At 30.0% G+C, this 25,489-nt stretch overlaps 1 protein-coding gene and 2 pseudogenes across 4 annotated transcripts; all 3 read right to left on the bottom strand.

Annotated features, from left to right (window-relative positions):
- Positions 1–141: 141 nt before the first annotated feature.
- On the bottom strand, positions 142–25,330 carry LOC145184055 (H(+)/Cl(-) exchange transporter 7-like). 3 transcript variants are annotated; one of them, XM_090092320.1, is made up of 25 exons: positions 25,118–25,330; positions 23,318–23,510; positions 16,749–16,972; positions 13,258–13,365; positions 12,181–12,234; positions 11,973–12,038; positions 11,717–11,849; positions 9,501–9,610; positions 9,340–9,420; positions 8,911–9,151; positions 8,325–8,500; positions 7,113–7,164; positions 6,874–6,934; positions 6,437–6,575; positions 5,399–5,492; positions 4,678–4,899; positions 4,240–4,367; positions 3,790–3,875; positions 2,274–2,319; positions 2,063–2,146; positions 1,869–1,946; positions 1,611–1,703; positions 1,352–1,435; positions 1,114–1,194; positions 142–782 (listed from the first exon to the last, which is right to left on the bottom strand). In XM_090092320.1, the coding sequence occupies exons 3-25, from the start codon at positions 16,887–16,889 to the stop codon at positions 669–671; spliced, it is 2,472 nt and encodes an 823-aa protein (XP_089948446.1). In that variant the 5' UTR covers positions 16,890–16,972; positions 23,318–23,510; positions 25,118–25,330; the 3' UTR covers positions 142–668. The 3 variants fall into 3 exon arrangements, with proteins under 3 accessions (XP_089948446.1, XP_089948445.1, XP_089948444.1); XM_090092319.1 differs by lacking the exons at positions 23,318–23,510; positions 25,118–25,330 and adding an exon at positions 17,305–17,444; XM_090092318.1 differs by lacking the exons at positions 23,318–23,510; positions 25,118–25,330 and adding an exon at positions 17,301–17,420.
- LOC149885911 (uncharacterized) lies at positions 19,640–21,172 on the bottom strand (annotated as a pseudogene). Its single transcript, XR_016453935.1, has 2 exons — positions 21,054–21,172; positions 19,640–20,982 (listed from the first exon to the last, which is right to left on the bottom strand). The product of XR_016453935.1 is annotated as an uncharacterized LOC149885911 (transcript).
- Positions 20,937–21,811, bottom strand: LOC149885910 (uncharacterized; annotated as a pseudogene).
- Positions 25,331–25,489: the final 159 nt, after the last annotated feature.

The following is a 25,489-nucleotide window of genomic DNA, read 5'->3' as shown; positions in this document are numbered from 1 at the left end:
CACACATTAATAATCTTTGTATTGTTTAGCTATGACTCACACGTTAATATTTTGAGTTCTATTTGAAGTAAAAACGAGCACTCAGATATTTGAAAGTCTGTAAAAAATTTAAAATACTTGACTGAACAAAAAAGACAAACAAACGAAAAGAATTTCATTTATAAAAAGAATGAATACAAAATATTTGTTAATCTTAAACTAATTACATCGTCAATCTTAAAATCCTGTCTTTTTTTTCTGTTAAAAACAAAGAAAAAACCGTTGGTGGTTAAAAAAACCGTCGTTTAGAGAAAAGTTCTTATGGTAAAAGTTTGCTAATGAAAACTTATCCACAACAGCCGCTTTCTTCAAGTTTTCTTCGCTAAACTACGCAAAGCATTTTAAAGTTGTCAAATCCAGTCAACAGATTGTTTGATATTTGAAGATAACTGAATTATCCAATGAATGCACACAGATACACATACATACACAAAAAAAAGAGGACGAAATAGCTCGTTAGCTCGGAGTTGATGATTTTATTTTGAAGCCGAAAAACTTTTTATAAATTAATTTTATTTTTAAATATTCATGTAACGAAATCTCGCGTTGAAAATGTGTTGTCCTTTTTTTACAACCGCGAACGCAGCAGGTGTTGTATGTGTTGCGTACAAATATATCAAAAATGATCGTTAAGCGGTTTGTTGATGAGGATTTTGCATGACGAGAACGTCTTCGTTAGATTGACCACGTAGAGCCCAAGTGCAATATCCTGCAAGGTCCTTACGCGTAACTATACCAATGACCTATAATATTAAAACGCAATTAAACTTAATGAAATACAAATAATTAATCGCTGTTAGAAAATTCCGTTAAATATTTTTAAACAGAAAAAAATTAAAGTAGTTTCTTTACGATGATAGTATTTTATGCAAGCTTTGCTTCCTAATGCATTAAAAATATAACACAAAAAAAATAATTCAATTTATCTATCACATAGTGCTGTACTATGGGCCATTCCCAAGGTACATGACATTTTATGTGACATTCTAGGGTATCCTAAAAATGAAAAATATATATGGCTTGCAGCTTTTACACATTTTCTTGGATTAGAACAAAAAAAAACGTAACATTAACCTGATTATTTTCGTTAACAACAACCAAATGTCTGAGGCCTAACGCACGAAATAATCGAAAACCTCTATTTAAAGATGATTTCTAAATAAAGTAGAACAAAAAGTTTTAATTAAATTTTAATCCAAACGCGCCAAAACTTTCCTCTACGATAACTACGATTGTGCACAGCGCAGCTGCAGCTTTAAGAAGAATTACTTTTTGCATAAAAAAGAACAAACTTACTTCGACCAAAACTTACCTCTTGTATAGAGTAAGGAGCAGGATTCATAAAAGATCGCAAGTCAATATAGCAATCACGTTCTCTCTGTGAAATATTTATATTCTAAAAAAGAAAATATAATAAAAATAACTTGCTGACAGAACTTTAGTTATTGTTAGCATTTATTTTTCTTATATTTACATAATTATGGATACTTACATAACATATGGATTTATAAAAATTCATAACAGATCTGCTTGAACAAATATCCGTACATACCGAAAGAAGTCGTACATACCCTAATCGGAAGAAACCGAGGGTAAGCATCCCGAAAGTCTTTTATAGTTAAACGGTGATTACGTGGTTTTCCTTGGCCTCTTTCAAAAAATACCTATAAAAGAATCATAATGTTTTGTATTATAATGTGAAGGATTCATTTAAAAAAAGGTGGCCTGCAGTAGATGAACTGAATATAGCATCGGAAAGAAATTCAATCGAAAACTAAATGGTACACAACAAGAAGCCACTTACACATGTGAATTATCAAACTGCATACCTTTTGTTTCAGGAGGATGATAAGCTGAGAGCGAAGAATAATCCCTTTAAATGTTCCAAAGGTGGTGCGACCGCCTTCCTATAAAAGTATCATAAAAGCATGCTTTTCAGTTATTTTATGTTTCCATTATTTGCATACTCCAAAAAACTAGGATTTCAAATTAAACAAATCTCCAGAATAAAAAAAAATCACACCATTGTTTGCGGTACATTTTCAACCACTGGAAAACCATTGTGATGTGAAGATGCGTTTTTCAATACATCGATAATTCTACCCACCTGACAAAAAAAACTTTTGTTAATTCTTTCGATAAAAACATAGTTGTTGATGATGAGGCACCATTACTACAATCATGTTTAAAAAAATATAAAACCAGGAACATGTCCTAGAGAAAGATTGACTTACTCGTTCTTCTGCATGGAAGCAAACTACCGGAGTCTTCATTACTTGACTGAAATAATTTTAATTAAAATCAATCAACTTAAACAATAAACAGTACTATATAAAAACATGACAAACTAAAGAAAACATTTGCAAGTAAAATATTTACTAAACAAAATATTTATAACGGGTGGTTACTAAAAATCCGGACTAACTTTAACTGAATTTTAAATGCCACAAGCTAAATCTTTTTTTTTCATGCTTATATCCATTTTAAAGCTTATTTAATTCTCTATAACTTAGTTTACTTGTTTTTAGATAATTAATAATAATTAAGAAAATAATGATGGCTAAGCAAGAAGAGGTAAGAAAACGGATTTACGAGTTCTATTTGAATAATAAATTGCAAGGTAAAAAGTTCACAGTAGCTCACTTCAATGCTGAAAAAATTCCAAGAAGCACTATCTATGATATAATCAAACGTGTTGAGAATGATTCTGGGTACAAAAGAGTGCAAGGAAGTGGTCGTGTGGCCAAAATCATGACTCCTAAGGGTATCAAGCGCCTGAAAACCATATTTGATCACAGTGACCGAGTTTCGATGAGGCAAGCTGGTCGAAAATATGGATGCAGTCATTCACATATCATTAAAACTCTTGCCAAATACACTGACATCAAAAGTTATAAAAAACAGGGTATACCTCATCGACAAGAGAACCAGAATGAGCGAATCAAAACCGGTATTGATCGTCTTTATCGTGATTTTAAAGGAAAATCGGTCATCCTTGACGACGAGTCTTACTTTACGCTGTCACACTCAACAATTAATGGAAACAGCACCTACTACTCTAGCGACAGAGACAAGACTCCACCAAATGTTAAATATCGCAAAAAGCGCAAGTTCGAACCCAAGGTGCTTGTCTGGCTGGCCGCTTCTGACAAAGGTATTTCAAAGCCATTTTTTGTCCCCAGCGGCCTTGCAGTCAATAAAGCCATCTATGAAATTAATTGTATAAAGAGAAGATTAGTACCGTTCATCAACGCTCATCATGCCGATGGTAATTATATATTTTGGCCGGACCTGGCGTCATCGCATTATGCCAAAACCGTGACCAACTGTTATGAGACTTATAACATCAATTTTATCAAAAAAGTTGACAATCCGCCAGCCATACCGGAGTGTCGTCCTATAGAAGACTTTTGGGCTATTTTGAAAGGCAAAGTGTATGAGAGTAACTGGCAAGCAAAAGACGTGAAGCAACTACAAACCAGAATAAAGATTTTCCTGAAAAAAATTGACCTTAACCTTGTATTTTCACTTTTTGGATCAACTCGTGTTAGAGTTGGCCGAATCCGAAGAAACAGACTGGTTGAAGACAAACTTAATTAAAATAAGTAAATAACTAAAAACTCTTTTTAATGATAGTTTTATTTAATCTCTACCATAAAAACTATGGGAGTAATTGCCCATGAAAGTTTGTCCGGATTTTTAGTAACCACCCGTTATATCACATTTGATTTAGAAAACGCCACCATTTACCTCATTGAAATTTGTGACATTGTTTGTGGCACTTCCCAATCCAGGAATGGCACCCCAGCTAACCTTATATCGAGATCGAATATACCCTATTACAAAATGACAATGAAAGTTCTTATATTAATAAATAAAGAAACTCAAATCTTTACTACAATTTATTTTAAGTATTTCTAAAAATAAATGTTTAATAGAATGAAAACAGTTTTGAGATCAAATACCTCATGAAGGCTGTAAAGAATGTAACACAAGAACAGCTTTTTTTATTTAAAAAATCATACTTAAAACTATCTTGATTGATCATGAATTATTCACAAATCAAAATATAAACAATAGATATGATATAAATTCATTTAAAACTGCTAGCTATTCAAAATGAAGCAAATTCATGCAAAACTTCTATTTACAAAAATTTTTACAAATAAGAAATCAACAACCAAATAATCCATGCATTACCTCATTAAAAAAGTCCCCAATCCATTTAGAGAGCATAATGCATATCATTAGTGGCAGTCCATAAGTAATATTACTTGTAGCTTCCATCAAGATGATGCATAAACTTAGAGTCATACGCATTACTCCCCCTAACAAAGAAATTATTAAAAAAGTAATTTAAATTTTCATAAATTTACTGTTTGTTATTCCATAACAGCCAGCACAGGACAAATAGAAACTATTATTAGTGAGTTGCCAAGCAAATTATTATACAAAACTATGAGAATGTATACTATACAAAAATATATAATATATAAGAATATATAGATAAACAATAATATATTTTAGAGATCAAACAGATAGAATTTTTATTGTGAAATGCTTTTTGTTTATTTGAACGTCAATGTTTATGATGTATTAAAAATGCTTTTTTTTAACTCTTAATTTGAAAAATCAAACCTAGCATTGATGCTGACCCTATCAATGCATATATACCAGGATTAGACCAGTTACCCCCAGGAAATGCCATATACAAAAGCTCTCCATACAAACGCCCTAATGTTGCTCCAATTAATATCATTGGGATAAATAAACCGCTTGGTACATACAATCCATAAGTCCATGTTGTGAGAAGGAAGTAACAGATAAAAAATGTGACAAGTGTAGCAATCCCATACATTCCTTAAATGACAAGTTTCATTAAAAGAAACGAACAGAAATTACTGTGATTTTCTTGTCTAAATTTTTTATTGAGTAAAACAAAATAAGTTCTAAAAACAGATTTAAAAATCGTCTAGAAACTTTTTAGTCTTAATTAAACACATCTCATGCAAAGCATCAATATCAACAACATTATTAGTGATTGCTAGTAAAACTGTAGCAATAATAAATATTGGATTTAATTAATCTTTTTGTAATGTAAATAAAGGAATCCAAAATATTTTAAATATTTAAAAACAGAATTTTAGATTTTTTCTAATAATATTGTTGTTTTGTAACTGTAGCTATTACCACTACTACACATTACATATATACCATCAAAACTAATATTGCTTTTTATACTTGGTACACTAAACGTTTAGTGATAGATTGTTATATTTTTATATATATTTCTAAGTTTGCATAAGTTTTATAAATAAACCAATACTACAATAAAATATTTATGAAAAAAGTTACAAACCTCGACCAGTATGGAAGAGGGCTATTGATGATTTCTCAGGAATATTAAAAGCAAGAGATCCCATTGCACTAAATTCTGAATCTCCACAAAAGAACTAAAAAAAAGGTTACAACAACTCATTGAGACTCCATTGAACCCAACACAAAAAATTAAGGCTTTATACCTAACAAAAGTGAAGCTTCAATTTGCCAAAGAAAATATCTTAAAACTTTTGTTAAGGAGTTTTATTTAAAAATCATATGGTTAGAGACATAGCTAACATCGGTCAAATTTGCAATATTTTCAAATATGTATAGTGTTTTTTCACAAAATTATTAGCAATTTAAGTTGATGGTGATTGCACTTGAAACTGATATTTGTAATATTATTTAAGCGTAATTTGGTAACGTCTTTTTTTTTTATACAAATTGTCAAATGCTAGCTAATTATACATCAAGCTAGAAATTTAAAATCATTTCTGTTTCTGGAGTACAGCAGTTACTTTAAAAACTCAAGTTATTTGTTTGAACAACATTAAAACAAGATTTAAATGAGATACTGTATAACTCAAAAAAAAGTTATTCATGGTCTGCTTGATAACACTATAGAAGCAATTGGGACTGGTTTTGATACTTTGACTGTTTCATAACCAATCAAAAGTGAAATATTACTATTAGTAAAAAATAAAATTAACTTAATGAAAAAAATGAACACAAGAAGATAAGAACAACTTTAGGCATAAAAACTTTAAACAATGATATTCTAATAAGAATATCATATTCTAATAAGAATATCATATTCTAATAAGAATATCAAGTCAATAACATTGGAATATAATTCAAATTTAAAAGAAAAAAATTCTCAATCAATTACAACTCATAATTTTTTGATATTAAAAAAACTTTATGCACAAAGAAAATGTTAAAAGAAAATTTTCTGGATTAAATAAATCAATATTTTTCCAGAATATTGGTTTGTGAAATTCTTTTCTATTGTTTACTTGAGAGGAAAATAAAAAAAAGTTTATGCAGAGAATCATCAACAAAACAAAAGACAAACCTGTAAAGTTTGAGTGGCATTGAAAAAACCTACTGGTTTACAGTCACTATGAAAGTATATCAGACAAAATGTCACACAAGATGACATTATTGCAACAATCACACTTTCAATAACACGCATGGGGCGACTTTTGATAAATCTAGAGGAAATCAAAATGTCTATAAAGCAAAGTAAAACTTAAAAAATATGTGTATATGTGTGATATAGGGGAAAGGCTTGTACCTCAGTCAGCTTGATTTAAAACAAAAAAAAGTTTTTTGTTTATGTTCAATTTCAACATTTTTATTGGAGGTAACAGAAAAATAGTCCAAGGTTCAAGCCTTCCCTTTACTTTAGTAAAACAATCATTAAAATTAATTTAAAATGAAGAGTAAAAAATTGACATCTTCCTTTCCCCAAATTAAATGCATTTTTTTCCCACATGTGTTTCATAATACCTCACTCTAAAGGCTGACAATCGTTGGTTGATTGCATTAAACAAAGCGCCAAATAATCCTCCTATGAAAATATTCATCCAAAAATTTTTAGTAAACAAAAATTAGAAAAGAAAAACATTAAAAATATACAACAATCAAAACTAGTATTAAATAAAAATAATTCTCTTCATTTTAACTGTAAACCTATCCAATCAAATCAAAAAAGTATTTTAAAACCGAGAGTAAAAAAATATTCTTACCAACTACAGCCAAAATTAAAAACATCGGAATTTCGTATCCTTGATATGATCCCTTGGTGAATAAAAAATATAATTTTAAGATTTGGTCGACCAGTAGGGTTTCATTAAAAACTACTTAAAGACCAATAATCATTGATTTATACAAACATTTTGAAAATGTTTATTTGTGCTAATAAGCTATGAGAAAAATTTATTTTTATAGTTCAAAGATCAAGCGATACTATAAAAACATTATGAAAAATAAACACACAAATGACTGAAATGATTTCGGATAGGTAAAAAAAATATACTGGGGGGAAGCCTGTCACTTGAAACCAAACTTCAAATGCAAGAAAGATTTCAGGATAAGTTGTTTATGTAATACATCAGAAGGATACTTTTTCAGAGTTCTAAAAATGTCATTAGAGGTAGATAAAACTGATATAATGGATAAATTGGGTAGAATGGCAGTTAGAAAGAAAATTGATGAAGTTATGTTAAATATTTCTAACAATATGAGGCTTACAAAGCTCTAACAGTCTCAAACACTGAAACATTTCCAAATAATCCTCTATTGACATTAAATCTAAAAGATCTCTATAAATATAGATTTTACTACAAAATATAATTTTCTAAAAACTAAATACTTTTATAAAATGTCCTAGGTTGTATGAGCTTTTGGGAGAAGGAAAATTTTGTCCATTAAAACAATATGGGCTTCTATTGTGTAAAATATAAGTAACAGAATTAAATTATATATATATATATATATATATATATATATATATATATATATATATATATATATATATATATATATATATATATATATATATATATATATATATACTAGAAGTGTATAAATAGGTTCTGTGTATGTATCAGAGCTGAAGAGTCTGATAAGATAATTATTTAAATAGATTAGATAGGTTATTTGACAAAATTTGTTGTTTTTAAATCTAAAATCTATATTTATTAACTGGTTCATCTTTTAAATGACCTGAGAAAGCTCTATGGGAATAGTGGTGGTTAAGACTATTTCAATCTTTATAGGTTTCATAGGGGGTGAAATATTAAACAGCAATTTGCTTTTTCAAATACAATTAGACTAATTAGACTTACATTCCCAAAAAAATTTTTAAAATGCTTTTTAAGTATGACCTACCATAATATATACATAGAGATAAAAAAATTATAAACTTTTGAAAAACAAAAGCTAAAATTATTGCATACTGAAAATTGACCAAAATTGATGAGACCTGGATACTCAAATTTTCCAAACTTTCCATGATATAATGAAAGGAGCACATTAAAGGTAAATGATGATATCATTGATGCAAAAAACATCCGCCATGTTAACGCTTGATTCCAAAAACTTGAACCTTCCTCCAGAGAAAATAAAACACCACCTAGAAAAAAAAATACTTAAACCAATACAAAGTAGATTTCCCTTTTGAAATATTTGAACCATAAGTTTAAATAATCCAACATAACAGTTTGTGGCATCTTATAAAAACTTATGTACAGGATCCAATTTAGCACCAAAGTTTTGGAAGCTGCCTTTAAAAAACCATTTTTACATGCCAGAAATATTTATTAGCATACAAATTTAAATTTGCATTAGCTCATGTTAATCTCTCAAGTAAAGGATTGTTTAATACTACAATTTAAAGCAAAACACGGAGGAAACTTTAGCTAAAACAAAATTTTTGTTAAAATACCAATCGATAGTCAACAATCTTGAACTACAAATAATAATAAACCACCAAAAAATCTTTACGAGAATACCTATTAAAATCTTTAAATATAAAAGGATTACCAATTGGTGCCCCAAAAGCAGCAGAAACCCCAGCAGCTGCTCCACCTGCAACAAAATCTCTTTTCTCGTGATCAGTGCGAAAACTTTCAAATAAATGGAAATCTCTACTAAATGTAGTTGAGCGTCCTTGTGAAACTCCAGCAGCGATAATAGAACCAATGTGAACAACAGGTCCCTCTTTCCCCACAGCAAGTCCTCCAGCAACAGAGAAAATCAACCCAATTACTTTTATAAATAGAGTCTAATATATAAAAAAAGTAATTCATAAACAATAAATTATGAGAATTCTCACAGTTTTATAATCATTTTTATGGTTTTTAAAATTCAGGATCACTACTAAATCTTCTTCTACTTCTTTTTTTTTGTTTTTATCTCAGTGAAAATTTAACTTCTAAAAAAAACTGTTCATAAGAATTTTACTATCAATACCTTTATACGAACAACATGCGGGATTTTAACACCATTCAAATAGCATTTTATTTGAGAAATACCACTGCCTGCTGCTACAGGCTGAAAAAAAAGTTATTATGAAAATTAGTAGTATTCAATTGATAACATAGTTGAGATATCTCAAAAGTAACTTTATTCACCTCTCCATAAATAACAATAATTGTTGCAAACAGCACAAAAGCAGAGTCCAGCCCTACCCAGATGCAGTATGGAAGAGCTATGCAGGAGTTGTAAATACAATTATCTAGATCTATTATAAATAAAGTTAAGTTCAAAATATTTCTAACCATTCAAGTAGAGAAAAGCTAAAAAACTTGTCAATTGAATACACTAATGAAATTAAACATTTTCCCTGTTGCTGGCTTCAAAGTGTGCTTTCCTACTTTCTTATGCCTGAAGTAAATAGAAAATGGCCATTTCGAAAAAATTTTGGTTTTGCAGTAAGTAAAATACATTTTGAAATTTATCTACTTTTGTGGTTTGAATTTACATGCTATGCTGGGTAAACAATGAAAAACTCTCCAAAAGCATTTTAAATGTTTAATAATTTTATAGAATTTACAGGAATCTTTTAGAGTTTTTTTTAACATTCTAGAACTGTCCCAAAGTCTATTCAAAACAACAGTTTAAACAAAGTAGGGATACGGTTACTAATGGTTGTATAGGTTTATCAAACTAGATAACATTAAGAGAATGTTTGCAACCAGTAGATGCATTTTGGTACATTTGTGGAAACTTTATTGAGAAGTGTTGCAAATATACTCTGTAAAAGCATCTGTCATGACAGGCAAGACTTAAAAAGCAAATTTTTGACATAATTGTTTACAATCGTGACAAGCCAAGGCCACCAAGACATCAGTCAATTTACCTTCAAGACAACTCTTGAAAACAAAAAAACTCTTCAAAACTCTTGAAGGGAAGTTGATGAAACTAACTTTTGTTCTCTTGATGGTAATTTTTGGTTAAAATGGTTTTGATTAAAATGGTTTTGATTAAAATGGTTTTGATTAAAATGGTTTTGGTTAAAATGGTTTTTTTCGTACAATTTCAATGATTTATCAAAATCTAAATGAGATTTTTAATAATTTTTAGTTTTAGGAAAAAATAATCTTGCTATTAAAATATTACACAATATTATCTAATGTGTAAAATTTCATGTTTCTTTATGTAACTACAGGAAAAAATTATAAACCATGAAACTAGCTAATTCAAAAATTTGGTGAGAACCAACACATCACTCAAGAGTTGCTACTAATGCATGAAAAACCTTCCAAGCGCCAAAGTGACAAGAGTACAACTCTTAAAATACATTCCTTCATCATCATCCCAGTATCATGCTTATCTGAATTCCCTATTCCTACTTCTCCAAATAGGGATCAACCATCTTTAGGAGAGGAGATAGCCATATCTCTAAAAACCCATATCTCTAGAAAGCCATATCTCTAACAACTTGATCAGAGCCTTGGTCTTACCAACTCAAATAATCAGCATATGACATCTAGACTCAAACAGTGGAATTTGTAGATGAATGCAAGCCCACTTTTAGATGTATGCAAGTCTAAGGTCAGAAAAAGCATCAATAAACATCAAACTTCTTCAGATTTCTCTGCAATAATGTAACTGTTTTATTTTAGGCTATAGGAATCAGCTGTAATCTGAATAAATGATACATTATAAAGAATTCATCCAGGAGTCTCAAACCTATACTGTTTCAAAACAAGAACAAGTACTCATCACTCCCAATTTTTCATTAAGTGGAATTCAGTGCAATTAAGTTTCCCTATTTCCTCTGCCTTTAAAGTAGTCTGAATAATTTGTTGCAACCCTAGATTAGGAGCCATCAGCTTTCAAATACCTTAAAGAACTCTTTCCATGCTTATAGAGTAAAAGGTGGTCATTTTGTTGCACCACAAATAAACAAGATCATAGAGTGTGACAAATTTCCTAAGAGAACAGCAAAGGTAGTTTGGAACAGTTTTGTTGAAGTGTTCCAAGGCTTTCTGGGCAATCACAAGGCTAAAATCTACAAGCAGTTGGCTCAGACTCTCATGCAAATGTCTCTTAAAGTTCATATCCTTGATGCTCACCTAGACAAATTCAAAGAGGGGCTTACTTAGATCAGAAAAGCAATTTTAACTAACAATAAAGTTAATAATGTTTTCTTTTTTCAGTTTTTTTTTTTTTAATAAGCACCAAATACTTTCACAGTTGAAGTAGTATTTTTTGGTTGTTACTAAATTTACTTTTAATACCAATAAATATTATACATAATTGCATAATTATTTTAAACTATTATAAAATTTATATAAACTTTTTCCTAAGAACTGTTGAAAAGTCTTCAGTAGCAAAAAGATACACTTCTTTATAATGCTGTATTTCAAGCTAACTAATTTATCAATTGATATATCAATGGTTGCAGCAAAGATAGCAGTCAAAACACCAATCAGGAACATGATGACCCATCGATAAATATTCATTTTATTAAATCTCTGAAGAAAATTTTTACAAAGATCAAGTATCAATCAGAATATTTTAAAGATAATCATAAAATCAAAGAACATTTTCTAAGTGACCAAAGACAACTTTTAAATCTACATTTACAAAAAACTTACTACAGATGTAAATGCCTTTAACTCATTTTTTTGTGGTATGTTTTCTAGGATATCATAGTCTAGACTCTAAACAAATAAATTTTAAATAGTAGAAAAACCTAATGAAAAACCCAATAAAAATTTCTTCAACATACTAAATGAACTTTAATTCAATATATAAAATAGTTAAAACAACAATATATAAAAAAGTATATGTAAATGTTTGCACCTCAAACTTGCTGGAAATAATTTCCTTTTCTTCAGTTGAAATTTCCAAATAATTCTAAAAAAGGTGAGCATTTTGAAATCAAAACTCAACAGCTAAATTATTATTCTTATGAAAAAGAAGGATGCTTGAGTTCCAATATAATTTTAATTTTTATATTGTAACAGACTTAAATAGCCAAAACATTGTTCTGACCAACTTAATGAACAAGTAGTTTTTCTTAAACAAGAGTAACAAGGTAACTATGTATACATAGTTACATTGTAAGAAGCTACAAAACTAAAACTTTTTTTTAAACTGCCAATTGTGCAGCCAGTAACAGAATTAACACTCAAACAGTTATGCTTGACTAAAATCATGCAATAGGTTAATGAGAACTCTTTGAGCTGAAACTATATTTTATTAATATCTTCTGTGATGTGTTATTTAAGAGCTCAAAACACAACTATATTTGAATTATGTTTCATGTTTTAAATACAAAGTGCATTTCAGCTTAACATTAATATTTCAATTGAATTGTTCTTTTGTTTACAAAAAGACACAAATAAAAGGGGATCTAAAATGATATCTTAATATTTGCCATTTCATTTTGGTGCATCATACATGAAACTTTTTGGTGTTTACTATACATAAAATGATATTAAAAAATAATAAAACTTCTACTAAAGAAAGTTTTAAAGTAATTTATTTCTGGTGGAGTAAGAGAGCTTTTAAACAGCTCAAAAAGATATTTGGGTTTCTCAAGAAAAATCAAATTTTTTTAAAGAGCTTGTTTAAATCAGGAATAAATTATACTACAGCTTATTAATTTGGAAAGTAATAAGCTGTAGTATAATAACAAAAGATTTTCTTTAAAAACCCAAAACTATCCATTACATTCTATATGCCTACAAATATAAATGGAATATTTATGTACTTATAACTATTACTTTTTAAAATATAAATGGAATAGTTGTAGATATATATAATTCTTTATATAAAAATCTTTATCTTTTGTAAAGATCTTTGGTTTTAAACCTTTTTATTAAAATGAAAAAACTAAAAGAAAAAAAGAAATATAAAAAGAATTGCAAATCTTACACCGAGGTCAGAAAGGCCACTATACTCTGTATCTGTTTTTACTTGACTGACAGAAATCACTGATGGAGAAGGCAGTGTCATATATGGTATCGATGATGTGGAGGGCCTCTAAAACAATATAAATATCAAAAGTAAATGTCAAAAAAATAAACAAGTCAAAACATCAAACAAAATTACAAGCTTCATTCAAGATGCACATAAATTCATTATCTTAAAAATTTTATTAAAAAAAAAGTCATTTGCAAGAAACACACAAAAAATGCTAGATATTAACAAAATGGTAGGTAAGAACAAAAAAATCACTAAGTATAAGTAAAATCAAAACAGTTATTCTGCATTTTATTTTCTAATATGAAATTTCTTTTTTATTCAGTTAACTTCAGGTAACTTTTTTATTCAGTTAATATTTTTGGTCATAAAACTTGAGCAACAAAATGTGAGCTAAATAAAAAATGAATTTTTCTCAATTAAAATGAACCTCAACAAAATTTTGAGAATAAAAGATTAGCTTCTGTATTCTCAATTTTATATTCAATGTCTTGGAGAAAATACTAATTGGCAAAGGTGATTTCCAACCATCACATAATTTCTTATATAAAGCATGTACAATAATTTTTTTTTAACAAAAGTAATTAATTTTTGTTAAAAATTACATATAAAAGTAAAGCTCTGAATTTGGATGCATGGAATTATTGAAACAAATATTGGAAATTCTAATCATTGATATAAATTTTTGGAACTTTTTAAATGCATTTTTTCAAAATGCTGTTTGCTAAAACAAATGTATTTGATGATTTAAAAATAAGACATTTTTTAAATTCTTAAGATATCACAAAATTTAATTTTCATTTTCTTGTTGCTATATTTTAATTTTCAAATTTAGTTCAAAAATAATTTTAAAATAAAGCCCATTCTCCATATTAGGTGAAAAAGACACAGGTGTCAAACATCAACTTATTTGTTGTTATTGTAAGAATTTTCCCTGAAATTTATGTAAATGTTCAGCAAATCTGGCCCCACATTGGGACTAATGATGTCAAGCCATTTTCAAATCAAAGCTCTTGTGATTTGAAAATGACAAATATTCTGCTGGGTTTCTAGGCACAGTCAAGCAATATAGTTTGCACCATAAGCATATCCAAGTTTGCACCATAAGCATATCCTTGCATATGGTGTAAATTTGGTTTGAAAAATCCTAAAAACTCATAATCTTGAGAATTTTGGGCTCTAATAAAAAGCCAGTTACAAAGTCTTTCAGCATGTTTAAATATTCAGTAGTGTTTCTACCGTTCAGGGACAGTTTAAGGGAAATGAGTTTCAAAAACTAATAAAAATGTGGATTTGTTGATTAGTTTTCAACATTTCCCTTTAACTTCTTTTCAACAATAAATTGAGATAAGTTTAGCATTCCAAGTGTTTAGGATGAGTGCATATTTTAGCTCTAATCTTGAAGATAATGTTTTAAAGAAGATTGATCAGTTCAAAACATCTTATCTTGCAATACTAAATGGAAGTGTGACTCCTAAAGTCACATGCAGATCTTTTTTTGCCATAAAAATAAGCTTCAAGGGTGTACAGTGAAGTAGTTGTTTAGCAATTGAAGCAGCACATCAGGATTTACATCATCACTAGATCAGGTACAAAATGTCAATCAGACATCTAGAGTATACCCAAAAATTGGTTAGCTGTATTGTACAATAGCAAGCATCTTTTTAAAAAAAGTTTACAAAAAAAGCCTTTTTAATGTAATTGAAAAAGTATGAACATGGAATCAATTTAGAGAAGAAAGATTTTTTTACTAGAATTTTACTTTTGTTCTTCAAATTTTCTTAAAACTATAAAATATCTTTTATTATCAAGAATGTTGTAAAGACATGTGTTCTCAAGAATGCTGCAAAAACACTTGAATGTGTTCTCAAAAATGTAGTGAAGGCACTTGTCTGTGTTTAGATAAATATTTTTAAAATCTTTTTTTTTCAGGATATCTAAAGTTTTTCCCATGTTTTGGAACACTTACAAAACTATTATCTCAGGAAACCCATAATTAGGACCTACTACAGTTTTCATTTAATAAACCATCAAGCATTTTATCATGTGACTGAATACAATGAAGTGTCTCTATAAAAAGTTGTTAATAAGAGCTCTGGCGACCTTGGTGAATTATTTGTCATTATATGCCAATGGAAAAATCTTTAAAACATGTGTTTACCATGTGACCTACTATAACTATTAAATGTGGACCTATTTATCATAAATAATTAGTCTGTTTTACCAAAGATAGAGTGAGACTGAATGAAAGCCTATCATTATATATATTATGATTTGTTGTGCCAACCTCAGGTGATTATTCTGGCTGAAACGTATTGTAAATAAAAAAGGCTCCTAAGTGATCAAACAGTTAGTGAAATTAATTTAGAGCCAACAACCATGATAGTTGTGTTTTGGATAAAAAGCCTTAAAATAAGATAAAAATAAACATTGAAATATCAATAAATTAGCAAACATGCAAGATATTTGCATGAAATTTCATATGCATTAAAATGTACATATGGGTTACACTGACTACTTTTCATGTGTCAATTGTATTTACTTTCTACCCATATAGTTGGCAAATTTGGGCCAGCTGAAAGGTCCTAAAGACTCTAGTTAGTTCACAAATGTTTTGATAACTTATTAACACCAAATGATTAAGAGTAGGCTTTAGACTTTCATCACATTGACAATTGATAAGTGATTGTTCTAGCCTTATCATGGATTTTATTTCTCATTTTAGACAGAATAAAACCTATTTGTAAAAGATTGGAACAAATTTGTCAATTTTTATGTAATTAGGGAGAAATAAGCCACATCTATAACAGGTTTTTCATATCCTTAAAAGCTGCTGGGTTTTTTTAATCATTTTTACATTTATAGAATTAAAGTGTCAAAAATGCTATTACATTTATAGTATTATTATTAGACAATAATTTTGGTCTGTTAGTGCTATAAAATTCAATACTATGCACAGGTTTTAAACTAAATTTATACACATACAATCACATTTAAAAATAATTCATAAAAGCAGTCGGATGGAATAGAATTAAATTTCGACTTTTTATATTTTTTTAAGTTAAAAAATTATGTTCTAACATATTCAGTATGTATTCTTTTGAGTGCAACTGATTTTTAAATTTTTGTTTTCAAACATATATTTTTAGAGATAGCATAATATTTTAAATTTAATTATATTTTTTTAAACAAAAATTATATTTAAAACACTTATTATAATTATTTTTAATCTAACAATTTCAAAATTTAATAAGTCTTTTTAAATTATTTTCTACAGCATAGCAAATACTAGCTATGTGTATTACCTTAAGATATTATTTTATTCTAATTGAGACTGTTAACATCATATAATTTTAACTTATTACTAAAACACAAAAAAGATATAAAGTTGTGCTAAGAGAAAAAAGAAATGTAGTTTTATTAATGTTATACAAAATTTTCACCTTTGCCATAGCTACTCTACGAGCTCGAAGCAATGGTTCACTCTCTGGCTGACCTTTAAACAGTGATGCCTTAAATGGTGTAGAAGTTGGTGTAAAATCATTTAAAGGTATGCTGTCAGTTGGACTGCGCTGATTTGACATAGTAGAATTTCATGGTTGTCAAAATAAGTATAAATGCAATGAAAAAAACATATACTGGCTGTACTGATGCTTTCTTTAATTGTCTACATGTAAGAAGATACTTTGTTTATATTTCTATTTATGCATTCTAAAAAGCAGTTTTATTATTAAATCCCATCCAACTAGTGTAGAAATATATTTTTATTATAAATGCTATCCAACTAATGTAGAAATATATATTAATCCTATATTACATCAAATAATTAAGCTATTTGTTTAATGATTTAATGCAACTATGACATATCAATAACATGTGGATTTTTTAAATCATTCAAATAGTATGCAAAATAGATAATCAAATGCAACTAATCAACCTTTATGTTATAATATCTAATTTATAAAACTTAACTACTTTTAAACTTACTAACTTACTCACAATCAAGCAGTAAAACAACAAATTATCATGACATTTTTTAGAGAAGCGGAAAAACTTTGTAGAAAATGGTATGAACTCCGGTAGGCCTTCCACCAAGCAGATAATGACATAAGTTTATTTTTCGGATGAGATTCTGTCCGTGAGAATTCAGGGACAAAGTATACTGGGTTTTCCAAACGATCTAATAAATTTTGCTAGTAACTAAAGTGTTTTTTTGTTTTGTTTTGTTTGTTTCCAGGCGGAAATAAATTTAACATAATCTAAGTCATATAAAAATCCAATTACAGCTTGAAAATGTCATACAAAATTTATGCTTATATTCACGCTTCCCAGTGGAAAAGTCCCATATAACTACGTGGACAAAAATCTGAGTTTTTGATATTTTTTAAAGTCTTTTAACTACTTAAGTTCCAAGCTTTAGCACCAAATTTTGAAATTGCTCAAAAATCGGCCAGTAAAAACCCTAAAATTGAGAACTAGAAAAAGGCATAACCGATTTTGACAGTCCACCTCTTGTTGGAAAGGTAGTAGCAAGTGCTTTTCGAAAAAAAAAATTAGAAAATTTTTTTCCATTTTCAGAGGGCCGCACAATAGAATTTAAATCTTTGTAAAAATTGAACGATTTTGGTATCAAACTTTTGGTAGGTAAAAATTGCGTTGGAAGACCCCAAGTGTCCCCTACATGATGAAGAAAAATCTTTTTGATTTATGCTCCAATTTAGAAATGACAGTAATTTTGGTAATTTACGTCTTAAAACTTTCTACTTATCTGTAATTACTTCTAAGAAATTACACGACCTCGACAGCCAAAAGTGCTGCCCTTTTGTACATGGGTGACCAAGAAAGGTATTTTAACATTTTTGAGATTATTTTAATCCCAATGTTTAAAATCGATATAAAGAAAATCTACACACCAAAAAAGACGTTTCTTTTTAAGTTCTAACATTGTATTAATATTTAGTTTCATAATACATAATTTCATAGAAGATAATTTCATTTTAACTTCATCGTTCAAAATGACAAGATCCCTCCATAATTTCCATTTTAATATTTACGGAAGCTTTTGCAGTAGCAGCTGGGACATTATCTTCTAATCTACAAGCTACTTAAAACTCTTTAACCAAGTCAGGTAATTCTAAAGAATTTTTCTGTTTTATTTTGTTGCGCACTTCTATGATAAGTGAATTGAGCTGAGCTTAGGATCTTATGATGCGGTTGTTCTTTTAAACACATCTTTCCAATTTGCTTTCTTGCGTTGAACTCCCAATACTGCCTATACAATTTGTTTCTGGAATCTGAAGCTTCCTCCTCCAACATACCTAGAGGAACAAGAGAATGGAGTAATATTTCAGCGCTGCATGTAGTACCTTATGTACGGTCGCTAGCCGGGTCAATTAGTTGCTGACAGTTAGTTAGTTGCTGACAGTTAACTAGTTCTTGACAGTTAGTTGTGATCATTTTTAAATCTAACAATCAACTCTTCAGGAATTCCTAATACCTCGCTCAATTTTTTAGGTCGGAAAGTGCAGTTCGGCAAACAAATCCTGTAGCGGTTGGCCAACCTGGAAAACGATAAGGATCCGTTTAGTGAAATGCTTCTTTTTGGTCTCTGGAAACATTCGTGCTGACAATAATTTCCAAAATTCTTCAGCTAGCATCTTCATTAATTCATATTTAAGATCACTTTATTCTTCATTTTTTCTGACACTTCGCTGTTTGCTATCATTAACTAAGTATTTAAAATCTTTCTTCGGCCGTCCACGCTTCTTAAACGTAGATGTCTCCGATGTTTATCATAATTTTTAGCGGTCATTGACTGGGCTATATTTATGAAGTAGGTAAATTTCTCTAACTAATTACGTCTTAACGCTCGCATGGTGTAAACATCTTTTTTTTTTTGTTAACAACATATTTTTTCCTTCATTTGAAGAGAAGAGGTAAAAATTCGGCCATTCTTGCTGCTAAGACCGTTGCCATGGATAACACTAAAAGGCTGTAGGATTCAAAAACTTAAATCCTTTTAAAAGTAGGGGAGGCTGGGTAGGAGTGAGCCCCTTTTTTTTAAATCGATTACATCAAGAAAACTAAAAATGGAAAAAGTATAGGATAAGGAGCCTAAGGTAGCCTAATGTATTATGTTTCTAATAGTACTAATAGTAATACATGAAATATCAAAATATCTTCAGATTTTTGATAACTTGAACAATGGTGATCCTCAAATTCCCGGGAATTTCAATTTCGGTAATATCAGGAATGAAAAAGCTCATTCCCGGGAATTACAGTTACCGGGAATGAGCTTTGAAATACTTTTTTTCTTTCTAAAACCTGAAAATTTTTAATCAAAATATACAAAAAGCAATACAAAAAACTCAAAATTTATGTTTAAATCTACTTTATCAATTTATTTCGGAAATAACATTTAAGAAAAGAAATAGCATCGATGTTCTCATCACAAAGACGGTTGCGAACTTTGCTCACAAGAATATTTACTTCCGAAAAACGACTTTCTGCAGCTACTGATGTTGCTTGTATTGTCTTCAGTCCCTCGAAAAGTCTATCCAGAGTTGGTGAGTGTACTTTTGTCTTCGCATACATCTGCATCTCCTTTTTGTAGTCAATAACTTTGCCCGCCTGATTGTTGGTGACCTCTCTTGAAGCTTTTAAGGCAAGTGTCAGTTGCTCAGCTAAACTTCTTTGAACCTGGTGTGATGTTGATGCTGATGGTTCTTTTTGCTGTTCAGGTTGTTCCACACAATCATCATTTTCAGTACTGAAGAGTCTTTCCATAAGTTTCACTGCAAGTTTGCTCATAGCTGCAACAGTCGATGTAGCAAAGTGATTCGGCCCATTGATGCTGTTGATGTCGTGCAAGTAAAGGATGAGTTATTGAAGAACGTCATGTCTGCGTTTGGTGATTTTCTCTTTGATAGCCAACAAGATGTCCTGCGAGAGCTGATGATCATGCATTTCTAGATTGTCCAAGAGAAACTTGATAGTTGTGTTGCAATCGATGAGATTTACTGATTTCTTTGACAAGAATTGAATTGCCAACTTCGCTGGACTCAGAACTTCTACCAGCTCCTCCAATCTTTTTGAGTCGATATCTACCCATAAGCAGGTTTTGTCAACCTCCCTGTGGTTCAGAGCTTCCTTCACAGGTCCAAGTAACTTCAAGAACCTTTCGCAAGCATCATGAAGGCTGCCCCAACGAGTCTTTGAATCTAACTTCAGCTTAAGTTCTCTCCCGTTGTTCATCCTATTAACGAATTTTTGAAGAATTTCATTTTTGACCGATGATCGATGGAAGATGCTCACGATTTTTCTAAATTTGGGGATCGTTGATTGATAAGCGAAAACCATTTGAAGTGAATCAGCCTCCTCTTCATCGTCTGATTCTGTATCCTCGCCGACATCAGGTACATCTTCATCAGGTTCATCTTCATTTCCACACTCAACGAAAAAGACATCATCGTCGTCGTCATCCACTGAAGCATCTGCTGACTGTTTCTTTAGATAAAGAACTTTAGTAACACCCAGATGAATTCCATGATCGCTGCACTGGACGTATTCTGATGCGGTCATAGAACCAAATGATACCATAGCGCTCGCACTATCACCAGAAGTGCCAACAATGTGTTTCACTGGATCCAAGCCAAATTCCATCAATCTTGCTTCGAACTGTTAATAAAAAATAAAAAATAAAACAATTAGAAACCTAAAAAAAGAAAAAGATTATAATATCAACTTACTAGTTTTTTGATGTTAAGAGCAGTTGTACTTAAATTGGAACCATGCCCAAACTGATTTCTTTATCAACACCATTTTTAAAATAATGAAGATTAATGTTCAAGAAGCGTCGCCCTGCAGTAGATGTCCATTCATCAAGGGTTGTTAAAAAGAAATGTCCTTCAGCTAGATGAGTTTGAATCCACGATTTTATTTTAGCCTTGATGTCTTTATGAAAACCTAGAACAATCTTTGCAACACCAGATCCATTCAGATCCAACACCAGATCCAGTTTTTTGTTGGAAACTTCTCTTTCACATGCTCTGCTATTATATCTGAGTTGACGATCTGTTCGAAGTTCACTCCATTTAAAGCAACTTCTTTAGAAATGGTTTCCTCAAACGATGCTTTAGTAAAATCTGTCATCAGCTTTTGCCTCTTTACTGGAGGATTGTCAGTGCTGCTTGTGCTTGGTTGAGCTTGGTTGCTTGTTGTCGGTCCAGATTTCAATGGATCAAGTATCTGATAAACACGCTTTAGATGTTCTATCAAACACTTCGTTGAACCTTCAGCACAATTGAGAACAGCACTTCACTTTCGATTGCCCAAGTCTACGTCACAGCGTGCTTTATATTTGTTGCCCGTTTCCCTTTTGAAGTGCTTCCACACAAAAGACATGGTATTTAAAGTTAAAAGATAAGATATGAAGAAAAAAGAAATGAAGAAAAAAGAAAAGAAATAAAAAAAAAGAAAAGAAATAAAAAAAAAGAAAAAGATTTAGAAAAAGAAATGACATTATATGTACTATATTTACCTTTGATAATTTGTCGAAAATAACTTTTTCACTTTGTTTTAAAAAAACTTGCACAGTGCACTTTACACTTTAAAAAATATTGAATAACTAATTACTTGTTAAGTTTACGCGTTTTTATATTGCAATAATTGCACCACCAACAGCAGGTAGACTTTAGAGTAAAATTTATGAAGATTCATTTTGATACATAGAATTGCAGGTATATTTAAAAATTAAAACTTTTTTAACACCCGTAAAGTGTATTTCCAGGTATAAAAAAAGTTTTAAATTTTAATTATACCTGCAATTACAACTATAAACTTTAAATATACCTTTAAAAAATGATAATCTACATATTTATATTTAAAAAAAATTCCCGGGAATTTCCCGAAAAAAAAACGGGAACGGGAATTGACCAACGAGATTCCCGGGAATTACCGTTCCCGGAATTCCCTTGAGGATCACTATTGAACAATAACGTAGGTATTACTACTGGTTCACTCCTACCCATTCATGGGTAGGAGTGAACTAGTAGTAATACCTACGTGGGTAGGAGTGAACCAGAACCACTTGGTTCACTCCTACCCATTCATGGGTAGGAGTGAGCCATTATCTTTGATTGCTAGAAAACTAAAGTTAGATATTTCTTTAACTAATTTATTGAAAATTAAGTAAATAACAAATACTTTATAATTAAACATAACAAAATTAAGTAATAATGTAACATAAATAACAATAAATTCTGCCATGACAAATGATTATTTCCAAATATTAAGATATAATAAAAGTATCTATACAACATCTATACAAAATCTATACATACATCTATACAAAAACTATACACCGACATTCTTTAATTGGAAGGCCATAGAACATTCTTGAACAAGTCAAAATATATTCCTTTAATTCTAATTCCTGCTTGTTTGTAAATATTCTTTTAACATAATAATTCGGGGTAAGTCTTGTATTTTCATCAAGCAAAAAGTTTCTCCAAGAACGACGAAGCGTTGGATAGGGCATTTTGGAAATTATTGCAGTTTCTCTAATACTTTTTCCTTTTTGGATTAAATGTAATGCATCTTTCATATCTTTACTTAAAGTTTTTGTTTTCGAAGTGGTTCTTTTATAGACTCGAGGCTTTATAACATATAGTAAAAATAAATGTAATGTTGCACCCGAGTTTTCTAATGATATACTAAGATATAAAAGTCAAACGTAAATATGTTTTTACGCTGAAGTCAAAATTTTTTTAACTTGAAGGATAAGTGACCCGCGGTTCAATCCTACCGTGAAGGAACGGCTCATTCCTCCCCAAGCTGTGCAACTGGATTAAAACATTAAATGTGCAATAAGTACGTGGTTTATGCATGTAAAATACTTTGTTCTAAAATCTGCATTGTTTATTAGTAAATTTTCAACCACTAAGTAATGTCTCGAAACAGCCGGTATGCTCATTAAAGAAGTACAAAAATACAAAAAATACAAAAAATTTACTTTTGCACAGAAAAGAGTGGATGACAACGCTAACGGAGACACCCGCACCAAGAAGCGGTAAAAAAATTGGATTGTGTTAACAACAATTTGTATGTAAGTACTTGGTGAAAATTTTGAGTCTTTTTAATTTCCCGTTTTAGCTGTAGGATCAACGATTCACTCCTACCCTTGGCTCACTCCTACCCATCCTCCCCTAAAAACAAAAAAACAAAATTTAAACTCGGTTTTCAAATTTGAAATTACTTAAATAATTTATGCATAAATTGCACTCAATTTATGCATAAATTTTGTATATACAGTTATTAAAAAAAGGTTTTAGAAAAAAGTTTTCTTATTATTTCCTTAATAAAAGAAAATTTTTTTCTTTTTCAGAAATCTTTTTATTTTTTCTCTTATTTGTTAAATTCTAATTATTTTCATTAAAATACATCTAACTTTACGATTCGCCAATTGAATACACTTTAGTCGTTTTTATTCGTTATAACGGAAAAGCCAAACGCCGATGCTTACAAAAAAGTATTCAACGATAAGCATTCGTTATTTGTTAACATCGAGAATAACGAATGGTTATGGAAACAAATATTGTGGTAAACAAAGTAAAAAAAACCGAGGATCCTATATTAATCTTTTACTGAATGATTAAGCGTAATATAAGTATAAAATATTAAACAACCACCCGAGAAAAAAAAAACCGGCTAATACTACTAGGAATCTGTTTAACTTCCTGCTAATACGGCTAATCCTAGTAAGTTTTCGCTTACAACGGCTAAACTTATTAAGTTTCCCATTAGTCATGACTAATGAAATTCATAAACATCATCTGCAGATGACGTTTATGAATTTCCTGCTAATCCTAGTAAGTTCCTAGTAAGTACTCGTTAGGAACTTACTAAGTTTTAGAAGGAAACTTATTAAGTACTTAACAGGATTAGCCGGTTTTTTTTTCTCGGGCAGTACAGTTATAAAAAAACACAAAAATAACTTCTTTGATATTTTATGATAACAATGTTTGAAAAGTTTTGATAGCGACACTTTCAAAACTTTCGCTTTAAAAAATGACTGTCGCTTTCAAAACTTTCGCTTTAAAAAAACTGTCGCTTTAAAAACCTTTTCAACCAACCTGTACAATTATTTATGATCAGTCATCAGTTTATATTGTGTTTAAAAAAACTGACACATTACTTTCCGTGTCCTGCGTTCTCAACGAGTGGCATTTTGCTCCCTGACCGTGTGCAAATGTACCCCTCCCCCTGAGTATGGTGCTTTGATGGCTTAGATCAAAGTTTGAGCCTGGTTATAAAATATTGGTTTGTAATTTATATTTGTCTACACATCTGTCATATGAACACTCAACTTCAGTTTAAACTTGATAATAAAGTAAAAAACATTCCCCATTGTGACGACAGGTCTAAAAATGGCATCAAATTTATACAGGAAGTAGAATTACTCTGCTATATTTGCAGCTAAAGTTTACTTTGACTACAATTCTAAAGTTTTGTAAAGCCTATTTAAAATTAAGTTAAGAAAAAACTGCGCGCCTGTTTTTTCATGTAATAATTTTTAAAAAATTGCAAAACAGTTTAAAAGGATATAATTCATCTTTTCGGTCAATTTAAACTGCACTTTTTAGTTCAGATATTCTAAAGACTCAATATTCATGTTGACCGGTGTAACTGATGATGTTGACATAGGGGAGAGGGGGGCAGCTTTGAACGGGGGCAGCTTTGAAAAAATGCATTTTTGAAGCGTTTTTATATTTAAACTTAATAAAACTAAATATTTTTTGAAGATAATATTTACCTTCGCACCTGTCACCTGTCCTTCTTGGCATTTGGCACAAATTGTACAAAATATATGATTGGTTTGTTTTTGAGGACAAATTGTAAACATTTCGATATAAAGTTGTAAGAACTTTTTTACCACGTTTCTAAATAGTGAGATGTTTAATATTATTTATAAGATAGAATAACTCATAAGATTTACAATTAAGCAGAAAATGTCAATCGTTGAGATAATTTTGTTTGGAAAAGTCATCGTTTATTATTTAAATCGCTATTGGGACAGTTTTGAATAAAATGAATGAGGCACCTTTGAATCGTTGTTTAAACTTCTCGCACTTTGTTGCTTGATTTTTACGGCCTGAATTTTGATTATTTAAAGATAAAAATGGTT

The sequence above is a fragment of the Hydra viridissima genome, unplaced genomic scaffold (genome assembly GCF_058129835.1).
Source record: "Hydra viridissima isolate aposymbiotic clone 2 unplaced genomic scaffold, HvirCarnegie_v1 scaffold_7, whole genome shotgun sequence".
Taxonomy (NCBI): Eukaryota; Metazoa; Cnidaria; class Hydrozoa; order Anthoathecata; family Hydridae; genus Hydra; species Hydra viridissima.
This window is presented reverse-complemented; position numbering and strand designations above follow the sequence as displayed.